The following is a 19,063-nucleotide window of genomic DNA, read 5'->3' on the forward strand; positions in this document are numbered from 1 at the left end:
AACCCTCCTGGTCATAGCTGCTATAACCCTTTGTGGTCTCTATATTAGAGTACAACCACACTTCAGCATGTCAGATCGCACAGGTGCCCCCAAACCCTGGTACCATGCCTGTACCGCCTGTAAGGAACTTTTTCCGCGTGGGCAATCTGAGCCGCATTGCCTTGCATGTCAGGCCCCGGTGCAGGGCCCGCTTCCCGCTGCGCCCCCCGGTGCCTCTGAACCCCCTGACTGGGCTAGGTCTCTGTCTCAGGCGGTGGAAAGCCTTACACACGTAGTGGGCCGTCTCGTGGATAGACCGCCTCTCCCGCAGGCTGCCACAATCCCTGTCGCACCCGCTGGGACTACCGTTTCTGCCGCCCCCACTGGTTCCCTGCCTCCCAGCGAATCTTCCAGGGCCCGGCATACTCAGAAACGTTCAAGGGTTGAGCGCACATCTTCTCCAGATGCTTCGCTCTCTCCGCCATGCGTGCGAGCTCAGTCAAGTCTATCCTCTCAAAGGGATACGCTTTCTGAGGGAGAACTGGCGGATTCGGACGTGGACATGGACTCAGAGCTTCCGTCCAAATTGGCGTCCGCGGTGGGGCATCTTGTCACTAGCATCCGTGATACCTTTCAGCTACACGATGACCCCCCCAGCTCTGAACAGGCCGGCGTGTCCTTTCTCCGCCCCAAACAGGCCTCCAAGGTTTTTCCCATACACGCTGATTTTTCTTCTGTGGTATCCAAGGCTTGGACTCGGCCTAACGTCCGCTTTATTACACCCAAAAAGCTGGACATTTGTTATCCCTTTCCAGCGGATTCTGTGACCACGTGGACATCCCCGCCTAAGGTTGATCCTCCCGTGGCTCGCCTGTCCAAAAGCACTACTATTCCTGTACAGGACGGATCTTCCCTCCAGTCTGTTGAGGACCGTCGTACGGAATCCCTCTCCAAGGCCATATTTACTGCCTCTGGTTCGGCCCTTAGACCGGTCTTTGCCTCCGCCTGGGTTGGCAAAGCGGTCTCTGAATGGGGTTTGCAACTGGAACGGGAGTTAGGGTCGGACGTCCCTGTTCAGGACCTCCGTTCCTTAGCCCAACTAATTGTTCAGGCCGGAAAATTCGTCTGTGAGGCCTCCCTTGATGCGGGTGCCCTCATTGCCCGTTCCTCTGCCCTGGCAGTTTCTGTCAGGAGGGAACTCTGGCTGAAGGTTTGGGCGGCGGACGCCGCTTCCAAACGCTCTTTGGCCGGCCTACCATTCACGGGTTCCCGCCTGTTCGGAACCCGTCTGGACGAACTTATATCAGAGGCCACGGGTGGGAAGAGTACTCACCTCCCCCAGTCCAGGCCAATGGGCGCCCCCCGTGGTCGCGCTGGTTCGTCCCGTTTTCGGTCCTTTCGCAAGCCCACCGGGTCTAGACCCGCGGCCAGTTCTTCTTCCTCTGGCCCAGCCCAGGATAGACGCAAGAAGCCGTTTTTTCGGACGCAACCTACCTGGCGCAAGTCCCAGCCTGCACGGGCTCCCACAGGCCAGCAGCCCTCTGCCTGAAGGTGCGCCCCCACCCACCCGGGTGGGGGGCCGCCTTCTCCTATTCAGGAACGTATGGCGGGCCCACATCTCAGACGCATGGGCGCTCGAGATTGTATCTTGCGGATACAAAATCGAATTTGCGTCCATTCCGCCAGACCGTTTCTTCCGATCCCGTCCTCCGCGAGATCCCGTACGAGTGGCCGCCTTCTTCGCGGCCATTCACTCTCTAATGGACAAGGGTGTTGTCGCCCCCGTGCCTCCGACGGAAAGGTTCAGGGGGTTCTACTCGAACCTCTTTGTGGTTCCCAAGAAGGAAGGCTCAGTGCGTCCGATCTTGGACCTAAAACGCCTGAACCGTTTTCTCCGACTGCAGAGATTCCGGATGGAGTCTCTCAGGTCCGCAGTGGCCTCCCTGGAAAGAGGGGATTTCATGGCCTCAATCGACATTCAGGATGCATACCTCCACGTTCCGGTTGCTCCATGTCATCACCGCTTCCTGCGCTTCGCGGTGGGGGACGATCACTTCCAATTCGTCGCCCTTCCCTTTGGTCTGGCGACGGCTCCTCGAGTGTTCACCAAGGTCCTGGCCCCTGTCTTGGCCCTTCTACGTTCAAGAAGTGTTTTTCTTCTCCCATACTTGGACGACATCCTGGTCAAGGCACCCTCCTTCTCTCAGACATCCCGCAGTGTGGAACTCACTCTGGAGACCCTGACGCGGTTCGGTTGGATTATCAACCACCCCAAATCTTCCCTTACCCCCTCCAGACGGCTGATTTTCCTGGGGATGCTCCTGGATACAGAGTTGGCGGAGGTCCGCCTTCCGTCGGACAAGCGTCTGGCCCTTCGCGGGTCGGTTCGCAGTCTCCTCCGTCATCACCGCCCTTCCCTCAGATCCAGCATGCGGTTGTTGGGAAAGATGGTTGCCTGTTTCGAAGCGGTGCCGTTCGCACAATTCCGATCCCGCACCTTTCAGAGGGCAATTCTGTCGGCCTGGGACAAATCACCGAGGAGTCTGGACAGGACCTTTCTTCTGCCTCCCCTGGCTCGGGCTTCCCTCGGCTGGTGGTTGCATATCCCTCTAAGGGGGAAGTCCTTCCTTCCACTGAACTGGCTGGTGATTACCACAGATGCCAGCTTACGGGGGTGGGGGGGGTTTTCCCTCCCCGGTCCGTCCAGGGCGTTTGGTCTCTATCGGAGTCCAGACTTCCAATCAATATTCTGGAACTGAGGGCGATTCTTCTGTCCCTCAGACACTGGACCCATCTGCTGAGGGCCCACCCTGTTCGGATCCAATCGGACAATGCCACGGCTGTGGCATACATAAACCATCAGGGAGGCACTCGCAGCGATGCAAGAGGTGACCCTCATTCTCCTCTGGGCGGAGACGCACGTGCCGGCCTTATCTGCGATTTACATCCCGGGGGTGGACAACTGGGCGGCGGATTTCCTCAGCCGGTCCACCATCGACCTGGGAGAATGGTCCCTGCACCCAGAGGTGTTCGAAGCCCTTTGTCTTCGCTGGGGTCGCCCCGACGTGGACCTCATGGCCTCCAAATTCAACCACAAGGTCCCCCTATACCTGGCCAGGGCACGGGACCCGAAGGCATACGGCGCCGACGCGCTCGTCCTTCCGTGGCGCGAATTCTCCCTTCTGTACGTCTTTCCTCCTTTTCCCCTCCTGCCACGGGTTCTTCGGAGGATCGCGGCAGAGGGCGTCCCCGCGATTCTAATCGCCCCGGATTGGCCCCGCCGGTTTTGGTACGCCGACCTAATGTTGCTGTTGGCAGACGCACCGTGGCCACTGCCCTCCAGGGAAGACCTTCTCTCTCAGGGACCGATCTTCCACGAGCATTTAGGCTCGCTACGTTTGACGGCGTGGCTATTGAGACCGCCGTCTTAACGCGACGGGGTTTCTCCGCGGACGTAGTCCGCACCATGATCCGGGCTCGTAGGCCCGTATCCTCTAGGATCTACTATCGGGTTTGGAGGTCCTATCTGGGGTTCTGTGAGTCCCGGAGCATCCCACCTCTCCGGTTTTCTCTTCCCACAATCCTGTCCTTCCTCCAGTCGGGTCTGGACCTGGGGCTGTGCCTCAGTTCTCTGAAGGGTCAGATTTCGGCGCTGTCTATTCTTCTCCAGCGTCCCCTGGCCCCTCTAGGGCCAATTAAGACCTTTTTACAAGGGGTGGCTCACTCTGTTCAGCCGTACCGCCCTCCAGTTCCTTCCTGGGACCTGAATGTGGTGCTCTCGGCGCTCCAATCGGCCCCCTTCGAGCCTTTACGGGAGGTCTCCCTTCGCCTTCTGTCCTGCAAGGTCATCTTTCTTGTGGCCGTCACGTCTCTCCGACGGGTGTCGGAGTTAGCGGCTCTTTCTTGCTCCGAACCTTTCCTGATCTTCCACCAGGATAAGGTTGTGCTTCGGCCTGTCCCGACTTTCCTGCCAAAGGTGGTCTCCGCCTTTCACATCAATGAGGACATCGTCCTTCCGTCGCTCTGTCCCTCTCCTTCCCACCCCAGAGAACGGGAACTGCACCGTCTGGATGTGGTCAGGGCGTTGAGGATTTACTTGGAGGTCACCGGGTCCTTTCGGCGCACGGACTCCCTGTTTGTGGTTCCGGAGGGTTCGCGCAAAGGGTTGGCGGTCTCCAAGGTGGCTATTGCCCGTTTCATTAAACTGGCGGTGTCTGAGGCTTATCGAGCCAAGGGCAGACCTCCGCCTTTCGGCGTCACTGCTCATTCCACCAGAGCAGTCGGAGCTTCCTGGGCGCAGAGGCATCGGGCCTCGGCTGAACAGTTGTGCAAAGCAGCCACTTGGTCCTCTCTGCACACTTTCACAAAGTTCTATAGGGTGCATACGCATGCATCAGCGGATGCTGCTTTGGGCCGCCTGGTTTTGCAGGCAGCGGTTTCCTGATGTTCTGGTGGTGTTCCGCCTTGGGTTTGTGGTCCCTCCCTTCTTGGACTGCTCTTGAACGTCCCAAGGTCTGTGTCCCCCAAGGAAAATGGGCGAGAAAAGGAGATTTTTGTATAACTTACCAGTTAAATCTCTTTCTCGCTCTTCCTTGGGGGACACAGCACCCACCCTTCTGTGTTTGGTTACAGGGTTATGGTCTGGCGCCCCGTTGGGTTGCTGGCTGGTTGTTTCCGTTATTGGTTGTTATCCTTTCACTACTTGGACACGCAACTGGTAGCCTCTATCTCCAGGCTGAGGGTATAGCTGATGGAGGAGGGGCTTAACAGTTTTACTTAGTGTCACGCCTCCTAGGGAGCTGAGCTATACCCAAGGTCTGTGTCCCCCAAGGAAGAGCGAGAAAGAGATTTAACTGGTAAGTTATACAAAAATCTCCTTTTTTTATTTTGGGCAATTAAAAGGCTTATCCCGAGATTTTTAAAGAGAACCCATCACCTCTCCTGACATGTTTATTTTATGCCCCATGAAATAACAATTCTGGATCATCTATTTTAATTACCCTGTCAGGGATCAGCAACGTACGGCACTCCAGCTGTGGTAAAACTACGACTCCCAACATACACACTTGACTGGCTTTCTCAGAACTCCCATAGAAGTTATTGAAGCATGCTGGGAGTTGTAGTTTCACAACAGCTGGAGTGCTGGAGGTTTGCTGACCCCTCTGTTTCGCCATTCCTCTTTTATTCCTACTAGGAGTATATTACTTGCCACTTGGGTGTTACCAGTTGGGGGGGGGGGGGGTTTCCTGCGCCCTCTGTCACGGTCCAGTCAGCGCTGCCAGTGTCAACCTGTGTATGTTCAGGGACATACCCTTTGTCAAAGCGATTTTATTTATGACTCTATAATACCAATAATAGCAGAATGGCACTTCATAGAGTCATGAGAAAAGCTGCTCCAGAATAATTACATGGCGGATACAACAGTTAGTAAAACAGACGGCCCTTTTAAATTGAGTGTTGCTTTAGTAGACGGTATGGATTGCGGTCATTAAGTACGTTCATAGTGTATAATAATGGTCACCCTTTGTCCTCAGACTGCAGGAGATGATCGTGAATGTGAAAATCAGCTGGTCCTGCTGCTAGGATTCAACACATTCGATTTTATTAAAGTTCTGAGACAGAGTCGCATGATGAGTGAGTATTCCCTTGTGGCTGGATCCTTAGTTTTATAAAACTTGTCATTTAGCACTTTAATAATTTACATTTTAAAGTCCTGTAAAAATCTTTTTTTTAATGAAGATTTCTTTCAAAAGATGATTCTTTTGTTCTGTCTTGTTAAATGAGTTTTTCCAATTTCTATGTATTGATGACCTATTCAATATCGGATCGGTGGGTTCGGAGACCCGATCCCCCTGCTGATCAGCTGTGAAGGCAGGTGCCAGGAACAACACCACGGTCTGCGCCTTCTGCTTGTGGCTCTGTCCACTAATTTGGTGCTGGCATCTGCCACAAGTAGCAGATTGGTGGGGTACCAGTATGTGCCCTCCACTGATCTGACATTGGTGACTTGGGCCTCATGCACACGACCGTTGTGTGTTTTGCGGTCCACAAAACACGGATGGCGTCTGTGTACATTCCGCAATTTGCAGAACGGCGCGGGCAGCCATTAATATAACTGCCTATTCTTGTCTGCAAAACAGAGTAGAATAGGACAGGTTATATATTTTTTTGCGGACCACGCAATGGATGCGGACAGCACACGGAGTGCTGTCCGCATCTTCTGCGGCACCATTGAAGTGAATGGGTCCGCATCCAAGCCGCAAATACTGCGGCTCAGATGCGGACCTAAACGACGGTCGTGTGCATGAGGCCTTATCCGAAGGACAGCTTCACTTAGGTTATGCTCACATGCGGCAGATTTGTTTCTCATCCCTCATGTCAGTGGGGTTGTTTTTGTCGCAAGCGCGTGGATTTCTACAAGCCCCATTCAGCCTCATGTGAATCTACCCTTGTGTTTTTTTAAAGCCTGTTTAGGGTGTCCTGTACTTATGTAGTACTACTACAGGTACATCGGATGCTTGCTTTATATCTAAGCTGATTACAACACTGGAGTCTTGTTTCTTTTTCTCAGTTCTGTATTGTACACTCTTGGCCAGTGCTCAGAGTGAAGCAGAAAAAGAGAGAATTATGAGCAAAATGGAGTCTGACTCAGAATTATCCAAATATTTGTACCAGCTGCAGGAAACCGAAAAGGAGGATCTGATTCGGGTGAGTTGTGATGGCCTATGGGATAGTTTTTTGGGAGATTATTAGGTTCTTTTCAAAAATTTACAAAAAGCACTGGGGATAAGTCAAAAAGTCCAGTAGTCGTATTAGTCTATGAAAATAGTGTCAGTGAGAGGCAAATAAGCTATGCCAAATTTGGCTCTATATAATCTGTGTCCCAAGGTTTAGTGTCAAGGAAGCCCTGACTGTAGGCGTAATTTAGCTCTTTAGCACGGCGTTATTATAGGTGGGGGGATACTGACCCAATTAATAAAAGATGGCAGATTAGGGTGTGGCACTGGTTTGGGAGGACAGTCCTTTTTATTTTAAGCCCCCAATCCCTTGATTTTATTTTTGTCCTCACATGGGAGGAAAGTGCAGTAAAGATGGTTTGAGGTTAACTACGATTGGTGGATAAGGTCCTAGTTCGACTACACGTGGTTCAAACCCTATCACTGCTGGGAGATACTATGTTACTTGTGTTACTTTGTGTTCAGGAGGAGCGTACCCGTAGGGAGAGGGTGAGACAGTCCCGAGTAGATACAGACTTGGAAAGCATGGAGATGGAGCAAGGTGGAGAGGTAAGTTCATTTTCTTGATAAAGTGGAAAAAATAAACGTACAGATGTGTTCTTTTTCTGGAAAGTCTTGAATTTGCCTTCTCTCACAGTCTTTCACCCCACGTCAAGTCTTGGACCTGGAGGACTTGGTGTTTGCCCAAGGTAGCCATTTCATGGCCAACAAGCGTTGCCAGCTTCCCGATGGCTCTTTCAGGCGGCAGAGAAAAGGCTATGAAGAAGTTCATGTCCCTGCGCTAAAACCAAAACCCTTTGCAAGCGATGAGGTAAATTTAAGGGCGATCTAAAAATTTTAGTACCTATTCCCTAATTGGGAGAATGTAAAGCATAATCTTTGTTCCCCCCTCTTTCTTTTGCTAGCAACTTGTGCCCCTTGAAAAACTTCCAAAATATGCCCAGGCTGGGTTTGACGGGTTTAAAACGTTAAACAGGATACAGAGCAAGCTCTATAAAGCTGCACTTGAAACTGATGAAAATCTGCTGCTCTGTGCCCCAACCGTGAGTATTTTATGTAAAACACATAGAGGATAGTAGTACATGAAGGGGTTGTCCTGGATTAGAAAAACATTGCTGCTTTAGTCCAAAAAACATCAATACCCCTTTCCACAGGCTGTGTGCAATATTGGAGCTCTGCCCTATTGGCTCCACTATGGACAGGGGTGGTGCTGCATCTTTGCTTTCTTAAAAAAAACAAAAACATGATTTTCTAATCCTGGAAAACCCCTTTAATTTTTCAGTGACCATGTTCTTGACTTGGCTCTAATCTTTGTGTTCTTTAGGGGGCTGGTAAGACAAATGTGGCTCTTATGTGCATGTTGAGGGAGATTGGGAAGCACATCAACGTGGATGGCACAATCAATGTTGACAGCTTTAAAATAATATACATTGCCCCCATGCGGTCTTTGGTCCAGGAAATGGTTGGCAATTTCAGCAAGGTAAGAATACAAGTCGGTGTACCTCTTTAACCCATTCATGGATCTCCCTGCAACTGGATCCTCATTTTCGTCCTTTACACTTCTTGTCTGTTCAGAGACTATCTTCATATGGGATCACGGTGGCAGAGCTGACTGGTGATCATCAACTGTGTAAAGAGGAGATCAACGCTACCCAAATTATTGTGTGCACACCAGAGAAATGGGATATCATCACCCGCAAAGGAGGCGAGAGAACGTATACTCAGCTTGTCTGCCTGGTCATCCTGGTCAGTCCCTACACACGGAGCAGCTCTCTGCCTTGCACCACCTTCACGATTTAAATCTTCCTAAGGTTGACACAAGATTGACTCCTGACGTCTCTTGTTTTTTTTTTTTTTTTTCAGGATGAAGTTCACCTCCTCCATGATGACAGAGGTCCTGTGTTGGAGTCTTTAGTTGCCCGAGCTATCCGTAACATAGAGATGACGCAAGAAGATGTGAGGTTGGTGGGCCTCAGTGCCACACTACCCAACTATGAAGACGTTGCTACTTTCCTTCGTGTTGATCCAGCCAAAGGTCTCTTCTATTTTGACAACAGGTACTTTTTTACTGTTTTTTTTCTTCTTTCCTTGGTTGCTGACTAATTGCAGTACGTAATATTCTATCATTGACCCTTTTTATGCCCTTAAATATGAGTAAAACATTTGTTAATCATCCTTCCTGCTTCTATAGCTTCCGCCCGGTACCTCTAGAGCAAACCTATGTTGGGATCACAGAAAAAAAGGCTATCAAACGTTTCCAGATCATGAATGAGATAGTTTATGAGAAGATTATGGAGCATGCTGGGAAAAACCAGGTGTGTATTCTGACTAAAGGAAAAAAAATAAAAAAATCTCTTGTCGTTTATTTTCTCTCAGCTGCGTAGAGTTCACCCAGAACAACAATTTGCTGTGTGTCTGCTGAGCTTTGCTCACTTTTTTTCCTCCTAGGTACTGGTTTTTGTCCATTCCAGGAAAGAAACTGGTAAAACCTCCCGTGCCATCAGGGATATGTGCTTGGAGAAGGATACCTTAGGTCTGTTCCTCCGTGAGGGTTCAGCATCAACTGAGGTGCTGCGTACAGAGGCTGAACAATGCAAGGTGAATTGCCCTCCTAATGTGTCGTGCTCCATCCTCCCTGTTACCTTGTCATTTCATATCTAACAGCTTTTTTTATATATCTGTAGAACCTGGAATTGAAGGATCTCCTTCCGTATGGATTTGCTATTCATCATGCGGGTATGACTCGTGTGGACAGGACTCTAGTGGAGGATCTGTTTGCTGATAAGCACATTCAGGTGATAATAAGAGCACATTAAAACACTACACAAAGCAGATATTTACCGTTTGCTTCGGGGCTGTTGATGTTTTTGGGTAAAATAATACTTTAGAATGATGATAATGTTAATGTAATAATATGTATGTATAGATGGATTGAGTAATTCACTGGTGTACTGTTGGTTGCAGGTTTTGGTCTCCACAGCCACATTGGCCTGGGGTGTGAATCTCCCTGCTCATACTGTCATCATCAAGGGGACTCAGGTTTACAGCCCAGAAAAAGGCAGGTGGACCGAGCTGGGAGCCCTGGATATCTTGCAAGTCAGTATCTTTGGTTGATGACATGACATTTTGGTTTTGGATAACCTTTTATTGTATCAAACAGCAAATCTGACCACTGAAGAACTGCTGTTTCTTTCCATTAGATGTTGGGTAGAGCTGGGCGTCCTCAGTATGACACAAAAGGTGAAGGTATCCTGATTACATCACACGGAGAACTGCAGTATTATCTCTCGCTGCTCAATCAGCAGCTCCCTATTGAGAGCCAAATGGTGGCCAAACTCCCAGACATGCTGAATGCAGAGGTGGTCCTCGGAAATGTACAAAACGCAAAGGTAAATTTTTTAGCCTGTATGCCTCAAATTATGGAATCCTTACACAATAGTGGCTGAAAAGCATACTAAAGAGGACCTGTCAGATTGAGATATAGTTTATGGGAAAACATTCAGTATAACTTGGAATTTATACAGTTAAATCTTTTTCTGATCTCAGTTGTGCACGGGAAGGTGTGATCAGTGATTGATAGCATTTTCTGTGTAAGTGTGTATACATATATAGCCGTCAGTCACTATGAACAATGAAATCAGAAATAGCAGATATTTAAATGTATGCATTTTTACTGAATCTTTTCCCACAAAACTATATATCAATCTGGTTAGCTGCTCTTGCTGTATAACCTGCTCCCTGCAGATTGCACTGATAGCTGTCAGTCACTGATAAGACCGACCCCGTGTACTGAGAGCTGGTCTTAAAGGGGTCATACAATATCATAAACAGCCCGCTCCATGTGCCGCTCCTATATTCCCTCTTAGGGGCCCGGCACAGGTGGGGAGGGGCGGGGGGATGGGTATTGGGGCTGTGGTATGATATTGGATAACTCCTTTTAAGTCTGAAAAAGGAAAATATATAAATTACAAGATATAAATCTTGTCCCATAAAACTAATATATCAATCTGCTCTGTAACATGCTGCCTGCCGATTGCACTGCTCTATGTGGTGACAGGTCCTCTTTAAAGGTTAAATGAATAATCCGTGTATTTCCGCTGTTGATCATTTTGTAGGATGCTGTGAACTGGCTGGGTTACACATACCTGTATATACGCATGCTTCGCTCACCAAACCTTTATGGGATCTCCCACGATGATGTCAAATCTGATCCCTTGCTGGAGCAAAGACGCTTGGACTTAATCCACACAGCCGCTATGATGTTGGACAAAAACAATTTGGTCAAATACGACAAGAAGACTGGTAATTTTCAGGTAAAAATATGACTGAATTGTGTGTTGGCAGCCTTAGTAATGGAATCATGTTATCTCATATAGAGCAGCTCTACTTTCTGGCTAATGGAAGGGTCTTCCGAACTGGGTCCCAGGCTTTGACATCCCCATTTTTTTTTTTTTTCCTGAATTTTCTTGACTATTTTTCTTTACTTTTTTTAAGGTCACTGAATTAGGTCGTATTGCTAGCCACTACTACATTACCAATGAATCCGTGCAGACTTACAACCAGCTTCTGAAGCCAACTCTCAGTGAAATTGAACTGTTCCGTGTTTTCTCCTTGTCCTCTGAGTTCAAAAACATCACAGTCAGAGAGGTGGGTGAATAGGGGAAGATTTGTGGCTGTGTATGGAATATAAGTAGTTTAGTATTTTATATGTATTTTTAATTTTTTTCCCATTTGATTCATCATTTAGGAAGAGAAACTGGAATTACAGAAGCTCTTGGAAAGAGTGCCAATTCCTGTAAAAGAGAGTATAGAGGAGCCAAGTGCAAAAGTGAGACCATTTTACATGTCTGACGTGATCTCAAGGCTCCATCGCTTTCGGCCACCAACTAACGGTTGCACTTTTCATATTCCATAGATCAATGTCTTACTCCAAGCCTATATCTCACAGCTGAAACTAGAAGGGTTTGCTCTGATGGCAGACATGGTGTATGTCACACAGGTATGATGGAACATCTAAATAGCTTTTTAATATGTATACCTTTTAGCAGACGCTATAATAAACAGCTAAAGTATGGAACTACTGGATGCTACAGTCGCTCAAACAGAGCTGCTCACCGTGTTATCCGGCATGTCCTTCTCCTTGCTTATTTCTTTTCTCTATTCTAGTCTGCCGGGCGCCTCATGCGAGCAATTTTTGAAGTAGTTTTGAACCGTGGATGGGCACAGCTCACTGACAAGACTCTGAATCTCTGCAAGATGATTGATAAGAGGATGTAAGTGACCTTGATGGGTGTCGTCACTTGTTTCCAACCAATCTGTTACAGCACTAAGCTCTCATCTCCATTCTTCAGGTGGCAGTCTATGTGCCCCCTTCGACAGTTCAGGAAGCTCCCAGAGGAAGTGGTTAAGAAGATTGAAAAAAAAAACTTCCCATTTGAACGTCTCTATGACTTGAATCATAATGAAATAGGTAATAAATCTTCTGTTTACAGGAGTGGTCTGAACTGGGCAGCAGTAGCTTTTTCAGGTCCAGCTGCTAAAACCGACGACAAGCCAGTTGTTCCCAGTGGAGAAAGATGGCAGTGTACTTATGATATTGTATTACATGGCACCCATTCAGGGATAACATGGCTAGGTTTAGTCTTCCACAGCAGGAGCTGGAATGACTCTCCCAACCAAGAGATGGGCCTTCTGTGCTGCTGTCTTGAGCTTTGTCTTAAAGGCGCAAAGGTTTAACTTTTTGCTATTTTGACACTTTCCCTTAGTATGTTTCCCAATTTCATAGTACTTTCTTGTCCTCCTAGTTTCAGATTGTATTTTTCCTCTTTATTTCCTCTCATTGATCATTTCACACTTTTTTTTTTTTTTTCCATAGGTGAACTGATTCGCATGCCGAAAATGGGTAAAACCATTCATAAATACGTGCACTTATTCCCAAAGCTGGACCTGTCTGTGCACTTACAGCCAATTACTCGTTCCACGTTAAAGGTGGAGCTGACCATCACCCCTGACTTCCAGTGGGATGAGAAGGTGCGTTTCGTATGCAGTCTATAATGTCATATTATATAATCTATAGAACTGCTTAAGAGGGCTGCATACAACAAGACGTGTCCATGACCAGTAATTGTGCAGTCAGTACATGAAAATGACATTTTTATACATGCTTATATAAATCCATGCAAGCATGTGACCTGACACTCCATGCACCCTCCGTGTGATTGCTGGAAATAACCAACCGCTGTACTCCGCTATCTCAATCAGTCCTGTAGCGAGTGAATACATTGGCACTCCATTTGGTGGAACGGGACCCCCCATTAATTTTAATCGATGGGTTTTCAAGCTATCCACTCCACCTATCAAATACTTATAACCTTCCCTGTCTATGGATTTAGAATTGTGGGCTAAGTCCTTTATGGCTGAATGTACATAAAAGTTGGCTCAACATGCCGATTTCGGCAGGGCCAGTGTCTGATGTGTATGGTGGCCTAACGAGTCCCCCTTCCTGACAGAGGTCAGGAGAAGGAAGGATCCTGCATGATGTATTTCCTTGCCCAGTACTTTTGTTCATAGAGAAGATAAGCAACTCTTCTGAGGTGTCTGGCAGCCGTTTCACACAAACGTGTTTAGTCCATGTGACGGCTGCTTTTCTGGGACCAAACATTGCTCCTCCGTCCAGAACTCCCACAGTCTGGCAGGGAATCGCAGGATGCTAAATTATTAGATTGCTGTGAGTTCAGGTCAGAGGAGCAGTGTTCGGTCTGAGTAATGCGTCACGCAGCACGTTTCCTGGACTGAACACGCCCATGGGACATTTGCCTAGACTAACAGCTTTTCAGTAACAATTCTTTAATTTTGATGGGAGAACAGTTAACCAACATGCAATGGTTCTTGTTATTTATCTCGAGTCGTTAGTAATTGCGATTAACCAAATAGATTACCTGTTAAACATTCAGTCACCTAACCAATGGATGTAGGGGATAGGGGGGGAGAGAGTCATTCCCGAGTAGGGGAGGGTGGGGACAGAAAAAGGGCCTGTGACAATGAAAGAGGTAAGCCTACTGTGTTTAGGAAGTTTCAGATCTGCGTACAATGTCCAGGGGTCCCAGATTTTCAGAAATTTGATTAGTCAAGGCCGTTTAGCTTCTCATTAGCCATATAGCAAGTAATGCTCCCTTCTGTTAACAGAGTAGGTTGTTTTTACGAGTAAACACTTAATTTTTCTTATCTTGATTGTGTTCTATTGTTAGGTCCATGGTTCCTCTGAAGCTTTTTGGATATTGGTAGAAGATGTGGACAGCGAAGTGATTTTGCACCATGAGTATTTCCTTCTCAAAGCCAAATACGCCCAGGATGAGCATCTCGTCACTTTCTTTGTGCCAGTCTTCGAGCCCCTGCCTCCCCAGTACTTCATTAGGGTTGTGTCAGACCGCTGGCTCTGTAAGTAACCTGCACAACTTAATCAATCAAAATCCTATGGTTGACACGTTTCTCATTTCTTCTTCCAAAAGCAGACAGTTCAGTCATTGGATGCTTTAAAATTTCTTTAAGATTTGTCATCCTTGGGGGGGTTAGGATAATTCCAACTATTCAGCATTTTTGCAGCAAGACATACGAGGTGTATCATTTCCCTGCCCCACATAAAATCAGATTAGAATAAATTAACCACAGTCATAGAATGTTTTGCAGCCTTAGGGTCCATTCACATGTCTGTAGAATGGGTCCGGATCCGTTCCGCAACGTTGCGGAAAGAATCCGGACCCATTCATTCTCTATGGGGCGGGAAGAGATGCTGACAGCACACAGTGTGCTGTCTGCATCCGCATTTCTGGAGTGCGGCTCACGAAAAAAATAGAACACGTTCTATTCTTGTCTGCGATTGTGGACAAGAAAAGGCAGTTCAATGGGGAGTGACGGCTGGGTGTATTGCGGATTAATTTCAATGGGCCCGCAAAAAACAAAACAAAAAACGGAATGTACACCATATGCATTCAGTTTACGTATTTCAGTTTTTTTTTGTTACGTTCAAAGATAGAACATGTCCTATTATTGTCCGCATAACTGACAAGGATATTACTGTTCTATTAGGGGCCAGATGTTCCGTTCCGCAAAAAACAGAATGCACACGGATGTCATGCATATTTTTTGCAGACCGTAAAACATTGAAAAAGCCATACGATCGTGTTTAATAGGCCTTACTGTGTGCTGCTCTTAACACTGTCCAACTTACGATCACTACGTTTCTCTCCACTGTTTGCAGCCTGTGAAACGCAGCTTCCAGTCTCTTTCCGTCACCTAATACTGCCTGAGAAATACCCACCACCCACAGAACTGCTGGATTTGCAGCCTCTGCCTGTTTCTGCATTGAGAAACAGCGCTTTTGAAAGCCTTTACCAAGACAAGTTTCCATTCTTTAACCCTATTCAGACCCAAGGTGAGTTTCCTGTGATCTGTCAGCCCAGCTTACTTGCTACCAAGGTTGTTTATCAGTTGGGCACACTGGGACCCCCACTGATCAAGAGAACTGGGACCCACAAAATTAAAGGAGCGGCTAGTCAAGCTTGTGTTCCATTCATTTTCTATGGGACTGTTGGTGATAGCGAAGTATAGCACCCAGATGTTTCCAGGAGTTCCATAAATAATTAATGGGGCTGAACAACACATAGTCAACCAGACGCTCTATTCATTTTGAGGGATCCCACTGGGCACTTGCCCTCTGTTCTTTGAAAAAGTGGGGGTCCCAGCAGTCGGTCCTCCACTGATCTAAATTATCCCATATAACTTGATATAATTTGAGGCCTGAACCTGTTAATAAATTTAGTGCATCTTACTCCAGCAGACCTTGTGTGTGAAAAATGGATTTTTTGTACTCACCGTAAAATCCTTTTCTCGTAGTAGGCATTGGGGGACACAGCACCATGGGTATATGCCCAGCTGCCACTAGGAGGCTGACACTAGAAACAAAAAAAGTGTTGGCTCCACCCAGGTGGGCTATACCCCTCTGCTAGAGCCAGAATAACTCAGTCAGTACAAAAGCAGTAGGAACGCCACACCTGAACTAAAATGAGACTGAACGCCGACAAGTCTTGAACTGGAGGACCCAACAACCACAGCAAATGCCGGAGCCACAAACAAGAATAAATGCTCCAAAGGAAAGGGTGGGATCTGTGTCCCCCAATGCCTACTACGAGAAAAGGATTTTACGGTGAGTACAAAAAATCCATTTTTCTCGTGCGTGGCATTGGGGGACACAGCACCATGGGACGTCCCAAAGCAGTCCCTGAGGGAGGGAAGAAGAACGCCAAGACAGCAACCTAAAGCACCGCTGCCTGCAGAACCTTACGCCCCAGGCTGGCGTCAGCAGAAGCCAGGGAATGAATATGGTAGAATTTAGAAAAAGTGTGAACTGACGACCAGGTGGCGGCCCGGCAAAGCTGGGCAGCCGAAGCCTGATGACGCACCGCCCAGGAAGCCCCAACTGCCCTAGTCGAATGAGCGGTCAACCTGGAAGGGGGAGCACGGCCCTTTGCGGCGTACGCCTCCTTGACAGCCGACCGAACCCAGCGAGAGATGGTGGCCTTGGAGGCAGGCAAACCCTTACGAGGACCCGCCGGAACCAGGAAAAGAGAGTCCGAACGACGGAAGGGTTCCGTGAGGCGAAGGTACCAGCGGAGAGCCCGAACAACATCCAGGCAATGGAGAGACTTCTCCCGAGGGCGAGAAGGATTAGGGCAGAAGGAAGGAAGGACAATCTCCTCATTGATATGAAACGAGGAGACAACCTTAGGGAGAAAAGAAGGAACGGGGCGCAAAACCACTTTGTCCTGATGGAACACCAGGAAAGGCGACCGGCAGGAAAGCGCCGCCAGTTCGGAGACCCGGCGGATAGAGGTGATCGCCACAAGGAAGGCAACCTTAAACGATACAAACGACAGAGAGATGTCTGCCAAGGGCTCAAACGGAGAAGACTGAAGAGCATCGAGGACAAGATTCAGGTCCCACGGCTCCACCGGAAGGCGAAAGGGAGGGGCTCGGCGAGCGACACCCTGTAGAAAAGTCCTAACCTGAGCCCGCGCGGCCACAGGGCGCTGAAAAAGGACCGAAAGGGCAGAAATCTGCCCCCTGAGAGAAGCCAGGCGAAGCCCCTTTTCAAAACCAGCCTGAAGGAAGGCCAGAATATTAGGGACCGAAAAAAGGAGGGGACGAAAACGTCCGGACTCGCACCAAGCAAAGTACGCCCTCCAGGTCCGGTAGTAAATACGGGCCGACTGAGGCTTCCGAGCGCTCAGCATCGTCTGAATGACAGAGTCCGAGAGACCACGGGCCTTCAGGACCGCGGTCTCAACAGCCACGCCGTTAAACGAAGCTGCGGTAAATTCGGGTGGAACAGAGGGCCCTGCGAAAGGAGATCGCGGCGCAGAGGGAGACGCCACGGGACGTCGGCGAGCAGAAACACAAGATCTGCGTACCACGCCCTGCGGGGCCAGTCCGGAGCCACCAGAATCGCCGGCACCCGGGCTGCCTTGAGACGCTTGAGCACTCGAGGCAGAAGAGGGATGGGCGGAAAGAGATATAGAAGGTCGAACTGGGACCAAGGCAGAACTAGGGCATCGACCGCTAGAGCTTGCGGATCCCTGGACCGCGCGGCATAGCGTGGAAGCCTGTGATTTAGGCGAGACGCAAAAAGATCCACGTCCGGAGTTCCCCATCGGAGACACAGTTGAAGAAATACCTCCGGGTGGAGAGACCATTCGCCCGGGTCGACGAGCTGACGACTGAGAAAGTCTGCCGCCCAATTGTCGACCCCGGGAATGTGGACGGCGGAGAGAACGGGAACGTGTTCCTCCGCCCAACGCAGGATCTGAGAGGCCTCTAGCAGGGCCATCACGCTCCTGGTGCCCCCCTGATGATTCAGATAAGCCACGGCGGTGGAATTGTCCGTCTGAATCCGGATTGGGAGGCCGCGCAGACGAGAGGTCCAGTGCGACAGCGCTAAGAAAATTGCCCTGAGTTCGAGAACGTTGATCTGCAGGGAGGACTCCTGAACAGACCACAGACCCTGAACCGTGAGGGACTCGAACACCGCTCCCCATCCCGAGAGACTGGCATCGGTCGTGATCACCCGCCAACTGGGAGGGAGGAAGGACCGGCCCAGGGACACCGTCCGGGGAAGCAACCACCAGGACAGACCCAGGCGAATCTGAGGGGGGAGACGGACAAGGCGATCGAGACCCTCCGGGGACTTGTCCCACCTGGATAGGATGAACAACTGAAGGTCCCGGGAGTGAAATTGGGAATAGGGAATGGCTTCGAATGAGGCCACCATCCTCCCCAGGACGCGCATACACGTCCTGATGGTCAGAGAGGACGGCCCGCGGAGAAGATGCACCCCCGCCTGAAGAGAAGAGACCTTCTCTGGGGGAAGAAACACCCGCCCGAGGCGAGTGTCGAAAAGCATGCCCAGAAAAAGCATCCTCTGGCGTGGGACAAGGGAGGACTTGGAGTGGTTGACAAGCCACCCGAACTGAGCAAGAGCCGAGAGGGTGATGCTCAGGCTGGACAGATTGTCCTCCGGAGACGGGGCCCGAACCAGAAGGTCGTCCAGGTAAGGTACCAAGGCGACCCCCCTGGCACGAAGAAGGGCCACGAGGGGAGCTAACACCTTGGTGAAAACTCTCGGCGCGGAGGCCAGACCGAAGGGCAGGGCTACAAATTGGAAATGAAGAGAACCCACCGCGAAGCGAAGGAACCTTTGGTGGGAGAGGGCGATGGGAATGTGGAGATAGGCATCCTGAATGTCGATTGAAGACAGGAAGTCGCCCAACTCCAAGGAGGCGATCACAGACCGGAGGGACTCCATGCGGAAATGACGGACCCGGACGAAGTGATTGAGCGCCTTCAGATCCAGGATAGGACGGAGCGAACCGTCCTTTTTGGGAACAGTGAACAGGTTCGAGTAGAAACCCCGAAAGCGTTCTGACTCTGGAACCGGAACAATGACCCCCAGAGCACGCAGGGAACGAATGGCCTGAAAAAAACCGTCTGCCTGGGCGGGAGACACGGGGGGGGACGTCAAGAAGAACCGACCGGGTGGAAGGTCGGTGAATTCGATTCTGTACCCCGAAGAGACCACCTCGAGAACCCAAGCGTCTTCTACGTTTGCCTGCCAAACATCCCGAAAGGCGAGCAGGCGCCCCCCCACCGTGACGGGGATTGAGTCATGCGGAAGGAGGCTTAGTGGACTGGGGGCGAGCGGGCTTGGGCTTGGCATGCCAAGAGGGCCTGGACTTAAAGGAAGGCCTGGAAGGCTTCTTATCAGATCGGGCGGGAGGGGCCCGAAAGGACCGAAA

At 49.5% G+C, this 19,063-nt stretch overlaps 1 protein-coding gene across 1 annotated transcript in view; it reads left to right on the plus strand.

The window, feature by feature from the left end:
* Nucleotides 1–19,063, plus strand: part of SNRNP200 (small nuclear ribonucleoprotein U5 subunit 200) — a 56,784-nt gene that overhangs the window by 13,328 nt on the left and 24,393 nt on the right. Inside the window, exons 8-29 of the mRNA XM_044279245.1 lie at nt 5,514–5,613; nt 6,551–6,687; nt 7,182–7,265; nt 7,354–7,527; nt 7,622–7,759; nt 8,041–8,196; nt 8,292–8,462; nt 8,580–8,773; nt 8,908–9,031; nt 9,165–9,314; nt 9,401–9,511; nt 9,681–9,812; nt 9,917–10,105; nt 10,832–11,029; nt 11,211–11,363; nt 11,464–11,544; nt 11,632–11,715; nt 11,883–11,989; nt 12,068–12,186; nt 12,592–12,746; nt 13,964–14,153; nt 14,974–15,147. Of these exons, the coding sequence (XP_044135180.1) occupies nt 5,514–5,613; nt 6,551–6,687; nt 7,182–7,265; nt 7,354–7,527; nt 7,622–7,759; nt 8,041–8,196; nt 8,292–8,462; nt 8,580–8,773; nt 8,908–9,031; nt 9,165–9,314; nt 9,401–9,511; nt 9,681–9,812; nt 9,917–10,105; nt 10,832–11,029; nt 11,211–11,363; nt 11,464–11,544; nt 11,632–11,715; nt 11,883–11,989; nt 12,068–12,186; nt 12,592–12,746; nt 13,964–14,153; nt 14,974–15,147 (3,121 nt within the window). The remainder of the gene's footprint in view (nt 1–5,513; nt 5,614–6,550; nt 6,688–7,181; nt 7,266–7,353; nt 7,528–7,621; nt 7,760–8,040; nt 8,197–8,291; nt 8,463–8,579; nt 8,774–8,907; nt 9,032–9,164; nt 9,315–9,400; nt 9,512–9,680; nt 9,813–9,916; nt 10,106–10,831; nt 11,030–11,210; nt 11,364–11,463; nt 11,545–11,631; nt 11,716–11,882; nt 11,990–12,067; nt 12,187–12,591; nt 12,747–13,963; nt 14,154–14,973; nt 15,148–19,063) is intronic.

The sequence above is a fragment of the Bufo gargarizans genome, chromosome 2 (assembly GCF_014858855.1).
Source record: "Bufo gargarizans isolate SCDJY-AF-19 chromosome 2, ASM1485885v1, whole genome shotgun sequence".
Lineage (NCBI taxonomy): Eukaryota > Metazoa > Chordata > Amphibia > Anura > Bufonidae > Bufo > Bufo gargarizans.